Source organism: Pseudovirgaria hyperparasitica, assembly GCF_010093815.1.
Source record: "Pseudovirgaria hyperparasitica strain CBS 121739 unplaced genomic scaffold EJ05scaffold_14, whole genome shotgun sequence".
Taxonomy (NCBI): Eukaryota; Fungi; Ascomycota; class Dothideomycetes; order Acrospermales; family Acrospermaceae; genus Pseudovirgaria; species Pseudovirgaria hyperparasitica.
Genome location: NW_022985562.1, coordinates 227,871 through 245,364, shown reverse-complemented (window position 1 = coordinate 245,364; position 17,494 = coordinate 227,871). Strand labels below are relative to the sequence as shown.

The 17,494-nt window shown below is 51.6% G+C and overlaps 10 protein-coding genes across 10 annotated transcripts; 3 read left to right on the top strand and 7 right to left on the bottom strand.

The window, feature by feature from the left end:
- Positions 1-30: 30 nt before the first annotated feature.
- Positions 31-3,240, top strand: EJ05DRAFT_119114 (UvrD-helicase-domain-containing protein). The gene has a single exon (XM_033739065.1). The coding sequence runs from the start codon at positions 65-67 to the stop codon at positions 3,128-3,130; it is 3,066 nt and encodes a 1,021-aa protein (XP_033597475.1). The 5' UTR covers positions 31-64; the 3' UTR covers positions 3,131-3,240.
- Positions 3,130-4,622, bottom strand: EJ05DRAFT_478839 (NAD(P)-binding protein). The gene is made up of 2 exons (XM_033744540.1): positions 4,093-4,622; positions 3,130-4,029 (listed from the first exon to the last, which is right to left on the bottom strand). Exons 1-2 carry the CDS (start codon positions 4,394-4,396, stop codon positions 3,350-3,352), a joined length of 984 nt encoding a protein of 327 aa, XP_033597474.1. The 5' UTR covers positions 4,397-4,622; the 3' UTR covers positions 3,130-3,349.
- A 337-nt stretch (positions 4,623-4,959) lies between these two features.
- Positions 4,960-6,201, bottom strand: EJ05DRAFT_478837 (uncharacterized protein). The gene has a single exon (XM_033744539.1). The coding sequence runs from the start codon at positions 5,949-5,951 to the stop codon at positions 5,427-5,429; it is 525 nt and encodes a 174-aa protein (XP_033597473.1). The 5' UTR covers positions 5,952-6,201; the 3' UTR covers positions 4,960-5,426.
- Positions 6,202-6,524: 323 nt separating this feature from the next.
- Positions 6,525-8,429, bottom strand: EJ05DRAFT_503332 (uncharacterized protein; the record flags this gene model as incomplete). Its single annotated transcript, XM_033747402.1, has 1 exon — positions 6,525-8,429. One exon carries the CDS (start codon positions 8,427-8,429, stop codon positions 6,525-6,527), a length of 1,905 nt encoding a protein of 634 aa, XP_033597472.1.
- A 702-nt stretch (positions 8,430-9,131) lies between these two features.
- Positions 9,132-11,209, bottom strand: EJ05DRAFT_532890 (multicopper oxidase; the record flags this gene model as incomplete). Its single annotated transcript, XM_033749099.1, has 2 exons — positions 10,991-11,209; positions 9,132-10,855 (listed from the first exon to the last, which is right to left on the bottom strand). Exons 1-2 carry the CDS (start codon positions 11,115-11,117, stop codon positions 9,132-9,134), a joined length of 1,851 nt encoding a protein of 616 aa, XP_033597471.1. The 5' UTR covers positions 11,118-11,209.
- A 537-nt stretch (positions 11,210-11,746) lies between these two features.
- Positions 11,747-13,024, top strand: EJ05DRAFT_442442 (phosphoesterase-domain-containing protein; the record flags this gene model as incomplete). The annotated part of the gene is made up of 3 exons (XM_033742036.1): positions 11,747-11,915; positions 11,972-12,086; positions 12,133-13,024. The coding sequence occupies 3 exons, from the start codon at positions 11,747-11,749 to the stop codon at positions 13,022-13,024; spliced, it is 1,176 nt and encodes a 391-aa protein (XP_033597470.1).
- Positions 13,025-13,089: 65 nt separating this feature from the next.
- Positions 13,090-14,180, bottom strand: EJ05DRAFT_119077 (uncharacterized protein). Its single transcript, XM_033739064.1, has 2 exons — positions 14,145-14,180; positions 13,090-14,091 (listed from the first exon to the last, which is right to left on the bottom strand). Exon 2 carries the CDS (start codon positions 13,728-13,730, stop codon positions 13,155-13,157), a length of 576 nt encoding a protein of 191 aa, XP_033597469.1. The 5' UTR covers positions 13,731-14,091; positions 14,145-14,180; the 3' UTR covers positions 13,090-13,154.
- EJ05DRAFT_119047 (uncharacterized protein) lies at positions 14,180-15,543 on the bottom strand. The gene has a single exon (XM_033739063.1). It carries the CDS (start codon positions 15,314-15,316, stop codon positions 14,579-14,581), a length of 738 nt encoding a protein of 245 aa, XP_033597468.1. The 5' UTR covers positions 15,317-15,543; the 3' UTR covers positions 14,180-14,578.
- A 270-nt stretch (positions 15,544-15,813) lies between these two features.
- Positions 15,814-16,756, top strand: EJ05DRAFT_442493 (mannose-P-dolichol utilization defect 1 protein-like protein; the record flags this gene model as incomplete). Its single annotated transcript, XM_033742041.1, has 2 exons — positions 15,814-16,419; positions 16,475-16,756. 2 exons carry the CDS (start codon positions 15,814-15,816, stop codon positions 16,754-16,756), a joined length of 888 nt encoding a protein of 295 aa, XP_033597467.1.
- An 86-nt stretch (positions 16,757-16,842) lies between these two features.
- EJ05DRAFT_119026 (uncharacterized protein) lies at positions 16,843-17,426 on the bottom strand. Its single transcript, XM_033739062.1, has one exon. It carries the CDS (start codon positions 17,303-17,305, stop codon positions 16,928-16,930), a length of 378 nt encoding a protein of 125 aa, XP_033597466.1. The 5' UTR covers positions 17,306-17,426; the 3' UTR covers positions 16,843-16,927.
- Between the last annotated feature and the right edge of the window lie 68 nt (positions 17,427-17,494).

Genomic DNA, 17,494 nt, shown 5'->3' with positions numbered 1-17,494 from the left:
CTGTCGCGTCCTCCAGAAACATCTCCTCCGCTCGACTACGAAGACTCACCACACCAATGCCTTGATGGACGCTTTACTTGACGGGCTGAATGCTGCCCAGCACAGGGCAGTCACCAGCCCGGCCTCGGTGCTCCAAGTCCTCGCACCACCGGGATCTGGAAAGACGAAGACCCTCACCGCGCGGGTCGCGTACCATCTGCTGGAGCACAAGTACCGGCCATGGGATCTCGTGGTATGCACCTTCACAATCAAGGCGGCACGAGAGATGCGCGACCGAATCTGTGGCTTGGTCGGGGAGAAGACGGCTGCCAAATTGGTCCTGGGGACGTTTCACTCGGTTGCTCGTAGGTATCTCGTCTCATACGGCCAGCACATCGGCATCGCGAAGAATTTCGGAATCGCGGATTCTGCCGACAGTATCGCTATCATAAAGAGGATTGTGAAGAGGAGGAATTATGGTGTCGACCCTAAAGGCGCCCGTGCTCGGATATCTGGGATGAAAGCCAAGAATATTAAGAGTGGCCAAACGAATCCGAAAGGCGTCGATCAGCAAGAGTTTGCGGCTGTATATGAAGAGTATGAGGAAACGCTCAAGTCTTCCAATCTCCTTGACTACGATGATCTACTCCTCCGCTGCGTCGACCTCCTCATCGAGTATCCTCAATGCGTCAACAACGTCGAGGTTGTATTGATTGACGAGTTCCAAGACACGAATAACGTACAGTACAAGTTGATGGGGCTGCTTGCACAAAGACACAATCGGATCACAATTGTCGGCGATCCTGATCAGAGCATCTATGGCTTCCGCTCAGCCGAAATTAAGAACCTCAATCAGATGCAGGCACAATGGCATGATACAATAGTGATCAATCTCGAGGAGAACTATAGATCGTCAGGGGCAATCCTGGCTTCTGCTATGACTGTCATCGAGCAAGACAAGGCCAGACCTCAGAAGCGACTCTTGGCGACCCATTCAGTCGGTGAGATGCCAGTGTTTCGGAAATTACCGACTGCAATGGACGAGGCAAAGTGGCTTGTTGCAGAGATAAAGAGAGTCCATATTCTGACGGGGCGTCTGCTGACGTACAATGACTTTGCTGTCCTTTTACGATCAGCAGCGTTGTCCAATAGCATTGAGCGCGAGCTCGGGAGGGCAGGCATACCTTATCGTATGGTCGGTGGTCACCGATTTTTCGATCGGGTCGAAGTTAAGATCATTCTCGATTATCTCCGAGTCATCAACCACCCTGATCACAACGACGCTGTGCTCCGTACTATCAACACTCCTTCACGAAAAGTCGGAGAGGAAACTTGTAAGAAGCTGCTTGCCGAAGCAGAAGAGAAAAAGACATCGCTGTGGAGGCTCGCACTTGGGAGCGCCCAAGGTACCTCGAAACCGAGGACAGCCATTAGCAAGCCCGCGCAGAAGGGAATAGAAAGCTTCGTAAACATCATTCTGACTTCCCAGAAGAGACTAGACGGTTTAGAGAACCAAGATGGTGGGCTTTTTGATCTCATGGTGCATTTGCTCAAGAAACTTTCGTTTGAGGAGTACCTGAAGAAGCAATATCCCGAGACCGAGGAATTCGGATCACGATGGGACAATGTACAGGAGCTGATGACGCTCGCAACCGGAATGAGCATGGATGATGCTGTCAACGACAATGAAGCTCTGCCAGTCATCGACGCTGCAGAGCAACGGGAACGTTCACAGGCAGCAGACGCATTGACGACTTTTCTATCAAACGTTGCCTTGTCTACGGAGGTGGAAAAGTCAGAGGGAGAAGCCACGCCTCAGGTCACCATCTCGACCATACACGGAGCTAAAGGTCTCGAATGGCCAGTCGTTTTCATCCCGGCTGCGTACAAAGGGTCCATACCACATTCTCGCGCAGAAGACCATGATGAAGAGCGGAGACTGCTTTATGTCGGTATGACGCGAGCGCAAGCCTTGCTCTATATCAGCTGCCCTATGAGAAGCTCTCAGTACCAAGATACAGAGCTTTCTCCTTTTCTGGATTCAACGGACAATATGGCCAGGCAAGGCCCTCCGATTACGTTTACGGCTACGCAAGGCTTTGCACGGGTTCTCCGACGAGCTTGCCCTGCTGAGCAGACGCTGCATCAGGCTCAGACTGAAGTCGATAGGCTCGAAGATGATGCTTATCCCCTGGACGGCGAGTCATGCAACCCTGAAGGTTCATACTGGGTTGGTGACAGGAATGCAAATGCATCTGATTTCTCAAGACGCGAGAAAGTGGACGATGACCATGGCTTCAAGGGTAACCGATGGAATGAGAGGGCTTCAACCACTAATACGAATGTCGCCACCTCTATCAACCAGATGCAACACTTTTCTGTTGCGTCTACAACAATGAACAGCGGTTTCATGAGTGCTGGCATGGCTTGGACGCAACAGCGTGAGCAAGAGCAAGCAAAGAAAGTACAACAAGCCATCAATCGATCGGTGAGTTCATCATTACATGAGTTTAATCAGAGGCCGGCCCTCAAGACACAAGGCTCGGGTCAGGGCAATATCAAATCCTTCTTCGGTCCACCTAGGAGGACACTTGGTCCTTCTTCTGCTCATGGCAGATCAACCCCTGCTAGACCAGCCACGGGTGGGGCAGAGAAAGGATCCTCTCAAGGTCCTGGGACCTTCACACCAACTCCTACAGGTCTAGCGGCCATGAGAAGGCCAAACCGGGAAATCCAAGCCCTTCAAGATATCTCCAATACGTCGGCGTCGCAGCCTCCTCGAAGCTTGCAGCCGGCTGATAATAGTGTTCGCAAGCCTCGCCTGACACCCATGGACAATCGACCGCGAAAGCGACCACACTCGGAATCAGAGTCTGAGACTCCGCGATATATTTTGTTGAGTAGCTCTCCTGCCCCGCCGGAGGATTCGGAGCGTGGGAATGCCCCCACTGAGGGGCATGCTGGGAACGCCATGGGCAGCAGAGAGGAAGACATCAGGGTAGAGCTGATAGCACGGCCGACTGGCTTTCGCCCTGCCAGCACACTCCATCGGACCAGCGTTGGGCAGAGACCGAATGTGGCACCGCAGAGAAAGACATTGGGCGTGAAGAGAAGCATGAACGGGTGGAGTGCCCGCATGGCAAAGCAGTAGTGCAGGCTATATGTTATTGCTCCTCGATTGAGGAACTATATGATACCCACGAAGTGATGTAACCAAAAGAAAAAAGTAGCCTCAGATTCTTGTAATCCATGTATGTAGTAAAAACAGCCAAACATTCGCCTCGCTCGGACGGGTAAGACAGGGTACCCACCCCTTTTACTATCTTGCATAAGGATAACAGGTGCAGGAACGCTAGAAGACCTTCCACTTCTACCAAGCAGTGTGCCCACCGTCGATCCTCAGATCAGCACCAGTCATGAAGCTACTCGCATCACTAAGAAGAAATACGGCCGCTCCACGATACTCCTCGGGCTTGCTCAACTTGCCAAGCATGTTCTGCGTCGGCCACGTCTCCCTGCGCTCAGGATACTCCTTGAACAGCTCCTCTACCATCTGCGTCACAATATAACCCGGACTGATTGTGTTCACCCGTATCCCGTGCTCGCCCCACTCACTGGCCAGATTCCGCCCTAGCTGAATCACGCCGGCCTTACTCGCGTTGTACGCCGAGCATATCAAGCCGCGATTCGCCACACTGCCGCTCATGCTCGCAATAAAGGCCATGCTGCCTCCGTTGCCGAACTTGATCATCTGCTTGGCCACTGCCTGCGCCGTCATCATCGTCCCCGTGATGTTGACCTGGAACATGCGGTTTGCGTCCTCGGCGCTGTACTCGAGCGCAGGCGTCTCCTGCTGGATGCCAGCGGCGGCAATCAGCCCGTCCATACGGCCTTCTTTGGCGCCAATGTCGGCTATGATGGCGTGTAGGGCCGCGACATCACGTGTGTCGATCTGGGTGTAGTGCAGGGATGTGCCTAGTTCTTTGGCAGCACGTTCTGCGATCGGAGCGAAGAGTTCGGACGGCTCGGACAGTCGGTCGAGGGCATACACTAGTGGCTGATGTTAGGGAAGTTGGGAATGGGAGGATGTTTGGAGGGCAGATGGCGCCGCACCTGTTGCACCGGCTTCCAGCAGTGCTTCTGCTTGGACCAGGCCGAGACCGCGAGCGGCGCCGGTGACGAGGACGACTTTCTTGGTCAGGTTGAACTCCGGGAGACGCTTTGTGGTGCCTAGGTATGCCTGTGCTGGGTCGGCGGTGTCGTCTGAGGGCGGACTTGGCGGGCCACGCGTTTGCTGGGCTTGTTGTGACGCTGTGAATGCTCGTGAGGGTATAGGGGTTTGACGCGCTGGAGCGAGGGTTGCTCGCTGGGCAAGGGCGCGGAAAGAGGCGCGAGTGAAGACGCGTGAGATCGCCATTGTGACGAGAGCACTTCGGACCGGCGGGGACTCGGATGATGCCGTAGGATGATGTGAGAGTGTATGACAACAATCACAGTCAAAACAAAAGACGAAGGGAGAGAGAGAGACAGAGAGAGAGAGAGTAATATCAATCTGGCGCGGCACAGCACACGAGCAGCACGGCTGTCAATTTAAAGCAATCATGCTATAGTAGTGGCAGTAGGGCCAGTTGGTAGTTTCGCTCGATGTGATTGATGAGTATTGATGAGGATGAGCAAGATCTCAAGCTCAACTTCAAGCTTAAGCTCAAGCAACAGATGCCCCACACTGCCCCACTGGATTCCCCCCCTCCCCCCCTCTTTCATCCTCGACGACTTGCCCAAAGCAGTAATCCCGGCGCACCCAAGCGACGCACCTTGATGGCCACATAAGCTCCCCCTAGCTCTCTCTCTAGCTCCCCGGCTCATGCCACCTTTCCCCCTTCCCCGCGCTCGATGATTGGCCGCCCGGCAAATCCCCGGCTTGCTCTATCAACCATCACTGTCACTGTCACTGTCACTATACACATGCATGCATTGCATTCCATGCATCTATTTCCTGCATCAAAAAGCCAACCCAAATGCATCTCTCGCGTGCAGTCCTCAAGCCAACAGAATCACATCCTCGCCCCGACCCTACCGTCATAATACCTCCCCCAACCTGTACGTACATCCTGCTTTCCGCCGCCGTGATATCCCGCCCATCACCCCTCTTCGCCCACACCGTCGTCATGCTCGCCCGCAAACGCCTTCTGCCCCGCCGAGCCTTTCGTAAACACCTCCGCGCCCGAGAACTCGTGCAGCACGAGCATCTTCGGCAGCACTGTTGTCGTCGGCTCTGTCCCTGGTCCGGCTACGAGCTCATAGCGCTAGGCTGCCCAGATATCCCGGCACGCCATCCAGCATGCCAAAGTGCTCGTCCGCGTACCACGCCGCGACGTCATTGCGCCGTGACGCTCGTCCGAGGGGCATCATGTCATGAGCACTACGCTGAGGAGAGGCTGCTTTGCCTAATTAGTAGCTCGATTGGTCGGCTTTGTTCTGGTTGATCGTCGTGGCTTCCGCCGTAGCCGCCGCCATAAGGTGATGATAATACATAGACGGAGGGCCCCCCTCCCCGCTTTCGAGAATACAAATACAGTCGACGTACCAAATGCCACGCCATGCGGCTTGTTGTGTGCGCACAGCGCGTAGCTGCGCGTGTCGAAATGTGCTAGGTCCGGGAGACGGCCGCTGCCGGGGAGGCCGCTGTACTGTAGCGGCACGGCCGGGAGCGCGGATGTGAGTGCGTGTGCGAGGTCGTCGAAGTGGTAGAGCACGAGGTACGGGAGGGTGGTGATGGTGGCGGCAGCGGCAGCGGACGGGTCGGCGGCGCCGTAGTAGAAGGATGCGCTGTGGAGACTGCCTGTTGCGACGACGTCGGGGATGTGCTTGTCTTTGTAGACCTGGGTATACTGGTGAGGGGACAGTGTGGCTGGGTCCTTGATGCCTGAGTTTATGTAGAGGAGGCCTGGGCGTGATTGTGGGGTTGACATTGTGTGTGTGTGTGTGTGTGTGTGTGTGTGTGTGTGTGTGTGTGTGTGTGTGTGTTGTGTGTGGGTTTGTGAGAGAGATTATTTGTTTGTTGTATTGTAATGTGGAGCGGCCTTTTTATTTAGAGTAGATAGAGTGCTGATGTCTCGGGTTGTATATACTCATCCGTGGCCGTGCACAAGCAACCTCCTGGACCGCGGCCCCGCTTTAAACTCGGGTATCGGATAACTACCACCCCTGTATACACATCAGAATGCTTTGAAATGCACAGTATTAGCTCTGTGACTACATTAAAGTCCGAGGAGCATTACGTTCGAATACCCGTACCTCGCTGATAAGTAATCACATATGAGCATATTATATTCAATCAATCACTTGCTTGCACCTTACTATTAATGCCTTTTTTTTAGATTGTAAGAGCATTAGCCGTAAAACTAAACAGAGGCTACATGATATCTATACAAGATTTATATGCTATATAAAGTTAAATAAAAAAAGAAAGATCCCCAACCAAGCTATGCAAAGATTGAACGACGCTTAAATGTTTGAAAAAGATTTCCCCAGAAAATACAGTTCTATGATTTGGCCCCTGAGCACCAACCCTCGATCTGAAGCGTGATATCCGTCTTGACGCACAGCGTGTGCAAGTCCTTGAGATTCTGCACAAATTTCTGGAGCCACCACTTTTGTCGCTCCGTGTTCGTCCATTGTAGTGGCAAGGACGGAGTCTTGCGACTTTCGTCGATTCTCTCGAGGGTGATACATCGGAGGTTGGGCAGGACTGGTGGTGAGTTGCCATGCATGTCGAATGCGGGTGTTGTTGCGTGGGTCCAGAAGGAGTCTCGCGAGCCTGGGAGTGAGAGGAAGGCTTGCTCGACAGACGGGTCTGTCCAACAGCAGGTGTTGTCGTTGACCAGATATTCATTTTCGCAGTGTTCGTTTTCGGCGTCTGTGACATCGAGTACAGGCCACGACATGTTCCGATTCGTGACTTCGCCTCGAGACGCCGTCAGGCGCTTCAGAAATCTGACCATGCACTTGACGAACGCAAACTCTACGTCCGGTTCGTAACTGATCTTCAGAGACTCTAAGCCGGGCGGCAATCGGTCTGCGAGGGCCGGGATGTTCAGTGATGCAGAATGTCCGTCCTTTGGTAGATGCAGGATGGACGCATCGATTTCGATATGCGTGAGGGTAGACATTTGCGAAAAGTCTGCCACCATGTTGTCCTGGGAGCACCAGTCCACGCAGCGGATCTTCAGGCTTTGCAGCGTCTTCTTCTGCTGTTCAAGCGCGGCCAGTACGGTGTCGACGTCCTCCTGGGAGTCCTCTCTGTCCTCTGTATACTTGGACGGCGAATCAATCTCGACTGCGAGGCTCTCGAGCCGTACGAAGGTATCCAGAAGAATGCCCAGGTAGTAATTGTGTGGAGGTCCGCGGATGGTGACATGCTTGACGAGCGACGTTTTCTCGAGTGCTTCCAGTTCGTCCAGATCCTCTTGGGTCATGCAAAAGAGTGGTACGATCTCGATGGACTCGAGGTTTGGAACGCGGAGCAAGTACGATTCAAGGCAGGCACCGTACGATCGAAGCGACGTATGTGTCACTTTTACGTGTCTCAGAGAGGAAAATAGATCGAGCGGTTGGTGACTTAGATTCCAGGTTTCGAGATTACGACCCCATGTGGATCCTGCGAGGCGAGTACCGTAGTCGCCAGCAAGAATAGCCAGGTTCTGTGCCCGTGGAGCTAGGCTGTTTATGAGAAGATTGACACCAGTCTTGTCGTCTTCGAAGGCGGCTCGCAAGAGGCGGGAGGAGATGGAAGTGTTAAGCTCCGAATCCGAGACAATCGAATACGCTTGTCGGATCAGAAGCTGCAGCTCGGCTTTGGAAAAAGTGTCGGACATTGGCCATTGTTTGGCTGCTTGCACGATATCCTGCAGCAGCCTTTCGGGGAAGCGTTGAATCTGGAATGAATAATACTCTTTTCGGCTCGCAGAATTGTCTACGACCCAAGCTCTGAAGCACCTCTTGACTTCTTCCTTGCCAAAGATACGCTTCAAGTAGCCGACTGTGATGGCTTTTTGCTCAACATGTTCGTCTGGTAGACCCGAAAGATCAAGGGTGAAGCCGCGGATGTTGACGCTCAGATCCACGCGCGTCATAAGTGTGCGCAGCAACAGTATTATCTTGGACGGAGCTGATCTCTTCTGAGATAGTTCTCCAATCTGATCTCTGAGCACTTCATCTCTGGTAATGATGTCGGCTGCCCAAGAAACCAGTAACGGTTGTGCAATCCGAGCAAACTGTGTTGAGGTTTGACATAGTCGGAAGAGAGTATTGGTGTTTTCCAGGGAGCACTTGGTCGGAGTCCGAAGACTTAGTGCGCTATCGGTTGGGCTTGGAGGTGCTAAATTCTCGAATATATTTACGAGGAGCTCCTCGGGTATTCTAGAAAAACTGAAAGTAGGATGCGTCATCTTGATTTTAAGTAAACATGGCGGCGCTTTGTGTTTAGTGATGTGAAGTTGAAGTGTAGGTTATCCAGACAAGTCTGAGAGAGGGATATGGATCCCTTTAAATACTCCAAAAGCGAAAACGATAAAAAAACTTGTTTCAGAGCGCTTTCAGAGCGCTTGGTGTGGTCTTCAGTAACATGGAACCGAGGAGTACGAGCCCCGGTTTTTTCTGTGGTTGGTATTGAGATCCAGGGTTTTCTAATCCGCAGCTCGCCTCTATTAACAGAGTAAGCCAGACGCATGGCTTTTAAGAGAAGAGAAGAGGACAACATGGTGTTCTCCGTTCCATGTGAATAGTGGTAGAGCGTTTACTTCATCGTTGAGTACTGCGCAGATTATCCCGCAAGGTGCTCAGATACCCGGCAGGGCTGGCCACGTGACGTAATGCGACTTTTATCTTTCGTGGCACGCGGACGAATCATATGCATCCTCTGCACTCTCCGTATCTGATAGTCTTGTTTAATACGTGACTTCAGGTAGCAGTTCGTGTGATTTTTGCCTGCAATAGTCGCATGGAATTTATGCTTTGACGCTCCAGCATAGAAGTGTTTTTCCTTGGCCAGGTGACTTCGGCGCAGGTGTACATCGTTTAACATTCCATTTGGCCTGGTGAATGCTGCGAAAGTCTCACAGTGCTACTCTTCATCGCCCAGAGCTGAGAATTCAAACCCCTGGTCGGTTGCCAAACCAGATCTCGTCATGGGGTCGCTCACCCTTTTCGAGACCTGCCATCATGCAAAGATTCTCGCTTTCGTTGGGTATACTCCACATGCTAACGATGTCAGCACGCGTAAGGAACTGCATCATCAACCCAGCCTCAGCATGCCAGGTAATATGACAATGAAAGGCCCACATTCCAGCGTTGTCAGCCTTTAACCGTAGAAGAATCCATCCGTAAGCCTCGATAGACGCTGTGTCTCTGCGCAAGGGGTTACTGAGATCAAGCACACCGGGATCGTAAAGATTCTCTGGTGGATAGCCAATACCTGACGCAAGGACCCAAAATTTGTAGCCGTGTAGGTGCATAGGGTGTGAACCGTCGTCGAAGTTCGAGATTAGAATGTCGACCGTCTGGATGCCCGTGGTTTGATACGTGAGCTCACTAGATGGATCGAAGACCTCATCATTGATCCCAAACGATCTATATAGGCTTGATGTGTAAGCGCCGTTGCCAGTCTTGACTCCCGAGATGAAACGTGACAACGAAGATGAATTAGACGAGGCACGCCACGAGCTCTGATTGAAAAAGCCGCGACTGAGCTTCCAGTTACCAATCTCGAAATTTGACCGGAGGTGGATGACATCGTTGACATCAGAAGGAGCTGCGACTGGTATCGCGGGATGTAGCTCTGTCGTATTCATATCGTGGCAAGTGACCTCTACGACTTCCGGCCAGTCCCTGCTCTTTGGCTCTATATCATGTAGCTCCGTTGCCGAGTATTGAACAATGGCCCGGACCTCAGCTTCCATCTCTTCATTTTCCTCTGCGAAGCAATGCGTCACCATCCTTGCTCGTAGCCAATACGCAGATTGTGTAGTAACGCTTGCATCGACCACAATACTGTAGCGCTGCGCTGGGAGGATATTAAGTCGATGAAAGTAAGCTGGAATGACGTCTGTGCCATCAACTTCGGTGACGGCAAATTCGTGCTCGTCTATCTGTACCTGAAATTCAGCAAACGCGCCAACGTTGATGAAGCGCAGACGATGTTTCTTGCCCTCTTCCAGAACCATGGTGGGAAGAGTTGCCATCGAGCTGTCACATATCCTGTTTGGTAGCAAAGCACAATCACGAACATTGCGTCCGTTGATGAGTGCACTGTCTGGAACTGGTTCGGCGTTCTCCTGGTTTGGCTTCAGATAATCCATGAGGAGCTCATTCGACGTGTTGTAGTAATGGTCTTGAACCATCACCACCCTGTCCGTATCATATTTCAGATGCTGAATTTCATCTTTGGAGTGAATTATAAGAGGACCAAGTAGACCATCAGAAGCTTGTACGCCTCTATGGCCATGATACCAGTACGTGCCCCATTGGCCCTGTGTTGAGAACTCATAGGTGTAGGCGGCTCCCGGTGCTATCGGACATTGTGTGACGCCGACAGTCCCATCCATCCAGTTTGTCCCATTCTGGTACATGCCGTGCCAATGGATGGATGTTGCATTCACAGCTTCGTTGCGAACATTGACTACAATAGTGTCGCCTTCATTGCATTCGATCATAGGACCGGGGAACTGTCCGTTGATGACAACCATAGGTCTGAAGACGCCATCGGGGTTCAGTTCGACGTCCGTTATGGTCCAGTCGTAGATTCGCTTCTGTGGCTTCGCATATGCATTCCACGCTGGATCCAGGACATAATCATTTCTTTGAGATACTGCATGCACTGTAGGATTGGCGCCGTGTCGAAACCATTGCGATACCGCCGATGCGGCCAGAGCCAGAAAGGCGACCAGCACTATGATGGCGCATATCAGGAAGAATGATGGTTGGCATTGTTGACTCGCTTCCGGCGACAGACCAGTATCGCTACTGTTCGCTACATCGTGTTGGGAAGATTCCAACGAGTCGTCTTCGTATCGTTCCGAGAGCAGATGCTCTGCCTCTTCGTCGCGACCGGTAGCGCGATCTGCTTGAGGCTCATACATGGCTACCTGGGAGAGTCCGTGTCGGCGATGTAAAAAAAGACAAGAAATATCCTGTCAAACACACACAGACCTTCGACGGATTGTGGATCAAGTGACGGCATCATCTGCACAGGAATGTCAAAATGTCTCAGTCTGGAGCTATCTACAGCGTGGTGTCTCCGTCCCGTCACGGGTATATCCAATCCCGCCAGGCTTCTAAGGCACCAACACCTGAACGTGCCCCTGCATTGCTCACAAAATCGCTCCCAGCAAAAGCCCCCCCGCAAATCAGAATCGTCGTCTTCAACACATGCGTCAATATTAATGCATCGGATGATCCTGTATATTATGTCCGTAGCCAATCTAGGGTCTGCCGTTACACACCAATGATTGCTTCACAAATAGAAGCGTGGAGCGTGCCCATTAGCTCGCCAATCACCATCCTGCTAATGCAGGGCTCTTGTCATCCGCTGTCGTCGTTCGGGAAGGTCGGATGAGACCCAAATTAATCAGTAAAATGCAGCTCTAAACCATGGATTTGGGTACTTTTGTCCGGCTATCTGTCGGACCTTTTTACATTTTCCTTCTGTTCTTCTAGCCTTGTTCAGTTTCACCTGTTGATGCCTTTCGAACAATAAGGTTCAGCGAGGATGTATTTGGATTCTGCACTGGCAGGCGTTGCAGCCTTGCTCACGACCACAACAGTGGCTACTCAGTATGTTGCGCAAACCTCTGCTGCAAAAGTATCCGGGAAGGTGTTCGACCGTATGGCTGTAATTTGGCTAGAGAACACTAATTACGACAAAGCTGCTGGAGATCGTATGTTCTGTCGGCTATAAAATGTAACTGGGTCTGAACTAATGGGTTACTCTCAGCCAGTCTGCAATATCTTGCGAAGAAGGGTATCACGCTTTCAAGCTACTATGGTGTCACTCATCCCAGTGAACCGAATTATGTTGCCGCAATCGGGGGTGACTACTTTGGCATGAAGTATGAAATATTTCCGTATTTGGGATACAGGTACTGATCAATACAGCAACGATGACCATAACAACGTCCCCAAAAACATAAGTTCTATCGTCGACCTTCTTGAAGCCAAGGGTATCTCATGGGCTTCATACCAAGAAGACATGCCGTACACCGGGTACCAAGACACCGAATATGATAATCCACGTACAGGTGCCAACATGTATGTGCGCAAGCACAATCCCTGCGTCATATATGATTCTGTCGCTACGCAACCGTCACGTCTCAACCTGATCAAGAATCTCACGCTCTTCCAAAACGACCTCAAGGCGAACGCGCTACCTCAATGGATGTTCATCACCCCGAACATGACGTCCGATGGTCACGACTCCAGTGTCACGACCGCCGGCACGTGGACGCGGAACTTTGTCGAACCGCTTCTATCGAATAGCAACTTCATGAACAAGACACTCGTGCTCATCACCTTTGATGAGAACCACGACTATACACAGCCTAACAAGGTTCTCGGTATCCTTCTCGGTGATGTTATCCCTTCGTCTCTTGTCGGCACCACCGACTCCACATTCTACGATCACTATTCCGAAATATCGACTGTCGAGGCCAACTGGGGTCTCGACACGCTCGGGCGCTTCGATGTAGGCGCGAATGTGTTCAAGTTCGTTGCCGATGTTGTTGGAGAGAAGGTGCGCTCGTGGGGCTCTACGTCTGGCTCCGTGGCGTTGAGCAACATGTACTTCAATCAGTCGTATGCCGGACCTTTCAACTCAAAGTACAAGAATGGTGGATGGGCCGTACCAAATGTAGATGCTGAGTATGCAGGCAGGACAGTGCTGCAAAAGATCAAGGATGCCTGGAGTAGTGCCAGCGGCAACAAGATCTACACGACCAATTTAGAGATTCCAGACGGCCAGCACCCCCCAAAAGGATTCGAGCCAAAGTAAGTTCTGGTAGTCAAGTTCGAGGTCAGATGGTCGACTTGATTCGATTGTGGTTCCCCGTGTGCATTTTGTGGGTTTGGCTAGCATAGCATCTTGAAAGGGGCATTTCCAGTAATATAGAGAGCATTTTCCCTCATTTCACATATACCAGCATATCCTCAGGTAGTCGCGAGCCGGGTCTCCTCCCATGAAACGGGAAGTGAAATTCCGCCAGACGAGTGATATCATCTCCGCCAACCAGCAGACTCGTCTCGTCCCGCACCACAGTCGTAACCCTATACAAATCCACCGCCTCCTCCGCCTGCCGCGCCTTCAGCGCCTCCTCTTCCGACCTCGACGGCGCGTCACTCGCGATGCTATCCTGCCTCGTGGCCCCAATCGCCAAACTGCGCACCCCCGCTCGCGAACTGACTGGCGAATACACGCTCCGTGGCGCCGAGATTGTGAATTGCGATGGCCGCCGTGCGCTTTCGCGCGTCTGCGCCATGTCACTCAGTAATACCCCTTCGTTTCGAGGCGCGGCTTCCTTCACGGGTCGTATCGACCGTGTCCATTCGTAGTAGCAGCGTCTAGGCCGTACACAGCGCTTGTTCCATAACGCGTATAGCAATGAGCAGGGGATGATGACGGCGAAGGCGACGCCGATGCCTAGAGCAACTTGTTCGGCGGAAGAGAGGCCTCTTGCACGGATAGAGGCAGACTCAGTCATGCTTATGAGCGGATGCACACGGATAGGCCGGTGAAGAGAGTGAGAGGGTACGAGAGATGGGGCTCGAGGGAATGTGTGTCTACTGTGCTGCGTCACATTGTGCGTGGTCAGATGGACGCTAGTGCAGCTGTGTAGGACAAAGCAGATGTAGGCCAGGCAAAGGGAGCGGTTTCGATAGTTCTTGTGTTGCGAGATGCGTGTAATGCATGGTGAGGCTGCACAGCGGTTTTTCTTTCCGACTTGACCGTGTTGGGTGAACACATGCACGATCTATCCTGATTCATGCGTATGATTGTCGCATTACGCACTGTGCATAAGAACATCTCGAACATGAGTGAGTACTTCATGCGGGCGAGAACACGTGTATCTACAATAGTCAGGCATAATTATGATTCGATTCCTGAGTTTACTTATTGCTTCGTGCCCTATCACAAGGACTGAGACCATCATGCTGTTACTGACTATTAATTGCCAGACCAGTGATGAGTTACGAGCATCAATCAGCTCGATTGACGTTGAAGTATTATACATCTTGGACCATGCAGAAGGCGATGACAGTGAGTACACACTGGGCTTGGGATTCGTAGGAAGTCATGGGTGATAGAATCAATTTCCCCGAGCGTTCCAATATGTGTACAGTATGGTCGCAATTCGCGGAGACTTAGCGCAAGACGATATTGTGTCTCCATCGCGATATTCGATGTCGGCGACTGGCAATGCAAAGTCTGGGACTCAAGCTGTTTGTGGCTTTCAAAGACGGCATTGTGACCATGCCAACAAGTATGACACTTGACAGAGCTCACTCAACATTGCGAGTTAAGTTGTATTACCCAGCATCGATTCCAAGCTCATTTTGCTTGTAGTGCCCACATCCGAACTGGATAGAGATCGGCTGGAAATCCTTTCTGATATTGGGTGGCGACGATTTTGAGCCCTGCTTCTTCGAAGAGGTGCTTGAATTTTGTCTCTGAGCGCAATACGGACGAATCCAGCTTGTCGAACTCATCCTGGTCTTCGAGGCCCCGTAGAACGTTCTCTTTCGTTATGATCCAGCCGCCAGGTTCAAGGTACGGCGTACATCTTCTCAGGTAGTCGATCACTTGCTTATCTTTGAGCTGGCAGAGGCACCATTGGTTCCAGATTACACTGTAATTTCGCACTGGCGTCCATGTCTGCAGCCCTTGCACAATGATATCACCAATCTTGCCTTTCTCTTTCAACACCTTGTACTCTTCCAGCGCCTCAAATCGATCTGTGAATTCTTTCACTGGCTCGACAATATCAACAGTCTCCGCGACATCGACCAACAGACCGGTAGTGATGCGGCCAATGCCTGCGCCGCAATCGACTACACGGGTGAGTAGCTTTGTGGTAGGGTGCTGCTTGGAAGCTCGTTGAAGCTTTGTCAGAAAGGCGAGCGAGCCGCGTAGATCTATGGAGGAGACTTGAGGAAAGCCCCCAAGCATACCGTCCACTGTCGGGGCGGTTGAAGACCAGTATTTGATGGCATCCTCCTGATTGATTTGTGTGTCGACATCATCCGTGAGGGGTATTCCCGCCGTGTCTGTGCCCACTTTTTTGAGCATCCTCCCTGGGTCGCTGGGATCTTATATATTAAGGTATTCCGATTCGTGGTTTGCTGCGCCGCAGCCCTGCTTTAGGACGAATGACTCGCAAGCTCAGCAAGGCTCAAGAGGATTTCAATAATGCCAATTCGGTGAAGTTGACATTGAACTGAGAAGATCAGGTAGGGTCGCTCGTAGCAGAATATAATTGCAGCCAGTGGCACGTCAGATAAAAAAGGTCTCTGTTGCTCAACTGTGTTAATCCAGCTTGTCCAGTGCTAGGACATTAGTCTGGGGACATTTCAGGCATATTTCAGGCACATTTCAGGCAGAGACATGTCCCCAGACTGTCCAAGCTACCTTCCAGGTCCGTGCACACTACCACTAGAAAGGACAATGTGGCACTTTAGCTCACTGCCCCAAAACAGTAAACTCGGTATTGTCGCCTGATATTCCTTCTTTAACTCTCCTTGAGACACTTCACTCCTTTCACCGACTCCTCGAAGACCGGCATCAAGATGGACGCGATCCGACCTTACGTTCAGGAAGTCACTCATCGTCTCCCGGCGCCCATCGTCACGGCCGGCCGCGATCTTATCGGACCATACTGCTACAAAACTGTAGTCGAAGACTTCGATCTCCTCAATCACCCAGAATGCGTAAAGCTCGGGGTCTCTAAAGCGCTTGGGATCGCGATAATTGGCGCTTCAGCTATTGTCAAAGTCCCACAGCTTATCAAGCTTCTACAGACGAAGACTGCGAAAGGATTATCGTTTACTTCGTACGCGCTCGAGACGTCGGCATACATCATTAGCTTGGCATACAATTACCGTCATGGCTTTCCCTTCAGTACATACGGCGAGACTGCCTTGATATTGATTCAGAACGTAGCGATTTCCGCACTGGTTCTGCACTTCTCTGGAAAAGGGCCTGCAGCGGGCGCTTGGATCGCAGGACTCGCGGCAACTGGTTATGCGCTTTTCAACGAGAATGCCGGTCTTGTAGACGTCAATCGCTTGGCCATGTTCCAAGCTGCAGCTGGTGTCCTTGGTGTCGCGAGCAAAATTCCTCAGATCTGGACTGTGTATCAAGAAGGGACCACAGGCCAACTGAGCGCGTTTGCTGTAGGTCTTGCTTAGACTGGACGTCTTGAATTTGAAAATACTGACATGATTGCAGGTTTTCAACTACCTTGCAGGTTCCCTTGCACGCGTCTTCACAACCTTACAAGAAGTGCCCGATCCTCTTATACTATGGGGTTTCATTGCCGGCTTCGTGCTGAACTTGGTTCTTGCAGGGCAAATGATCTACTACTGGAACACTGCTCCAGCTGTAAAGAAGTCGAAAGGCAAGAACGCTCCCTCCTATGCCACTGTGGCTAAGAAGAACACCCCACTGGATCCTGCAACTCCAGCGCAATCGACGCGTTCAAAGACGCCTTCTACGCGCCGCCGTGGCTAGGAAATATGTCGGAAAAGACCTAGGGAACACGGATGATAGGAAAATTATAAGAGATGGTATAACGGGGTGCAATAGTCGATGAATCTGCCTGCTCTTCACATATCTCTAATATATTCAGTCGAGCCACGTACTAATTTGTCGAGCTCCTTGTTTAAAAAAAAATTGCAGTTGCTAGTGTTTGCCATCGTCAGTGAAGTGGCTAGCTGTGCAGCGCGAATACCCCAGGAAGATAGTTGTAGCACACCACGGGACGACCATTGTGCTGTAGTGCGCATTTCTGGTCGCGATTTTGTTCTTCGTCGGCTGTAGACAGTGAGCAACGTAAATTCTGTCAGTCGTGTCGAGGCACGCTGCAGCATCACAGTTTTGAAACAAAGGTCTTACAGGCCTATGCAGTGCAGTAGCTGTATTGCAATATTCGCCAAATATGTGGTACACCGACGTTAAAGGACACGTCAGTACTGTACATACGAAGAATGTCGCGTGCACGCACCTGCACATCCATGTTCTCAAAGTCAGAGCTCCCTCAGTGCCGAAAACAGTAGTCATTAGCTGCGGAGCTCGAGGAATTGGTCGAACTCTATCGCCACTTAAAGAACAGCTCGAGCACACAGTGTACACTCAGCTGGAGTACTGGAGCGGACCAGAGGGCAGTCAGTTCTGCAATTTGCGACTTATGCGACATCGACAATATCCGAGAGAAATGTGTCTCTGAATTTGTGGGAGGCCATGTCGATG

Coding starts and splice junctions, on each gene's coding strand:
- EJ05DRAFT_119047 (XM_033739063.1), bottom strand. CDS start 15,316: ATGCTCAAAAAAGTGGGCACAGACACGGCGGGAATACCCCTCACGGAT.
- EJ05DRAFT_119026 (XM_033739062.1), bottom strand. CDS start 17,305: ATGACTACTGTTTTCGGCACTGAGGGAGCTCTGACTTTGAGAACATGG.
- EJ05DRAFT_478837 (XM_033744539.1), bottom strand. CDS start 5,951: ATGTCAACCCCACAATCACGCCCAGGCCTCCTCTACATAAACTCAGGC.
- EJ05DRAFT_119077 (XM_033739064.1), bottom strand. CDS start 13,730: ATGACTGAGTCTGCCTCTATCCGTGCAAGAGGCCTCTCTTCCGCCGAA.
- EJ05DRAFT_478839 (XM_033744540.1), bottom strand. CDS start 4,396: ATGGCGATCTCACGCGTCTTCACTCGCGCCTCTTTCCGCGCCCTTGCC. Junction 4,030..4,092: donor GCTGGAAGCCGGTGCAACAG/GTGCGGCGCCAT, acceptor ATCAGCCACTAG/TGTATGCCCTCGACCGACTG.
- EJ05DRAFT_119114 (XM_033739065.1), top strand. CDS start 65: ATGGACGCTTTACTTGACGGGCTGAATGCTGCCCAGCACAGGGCAGTC.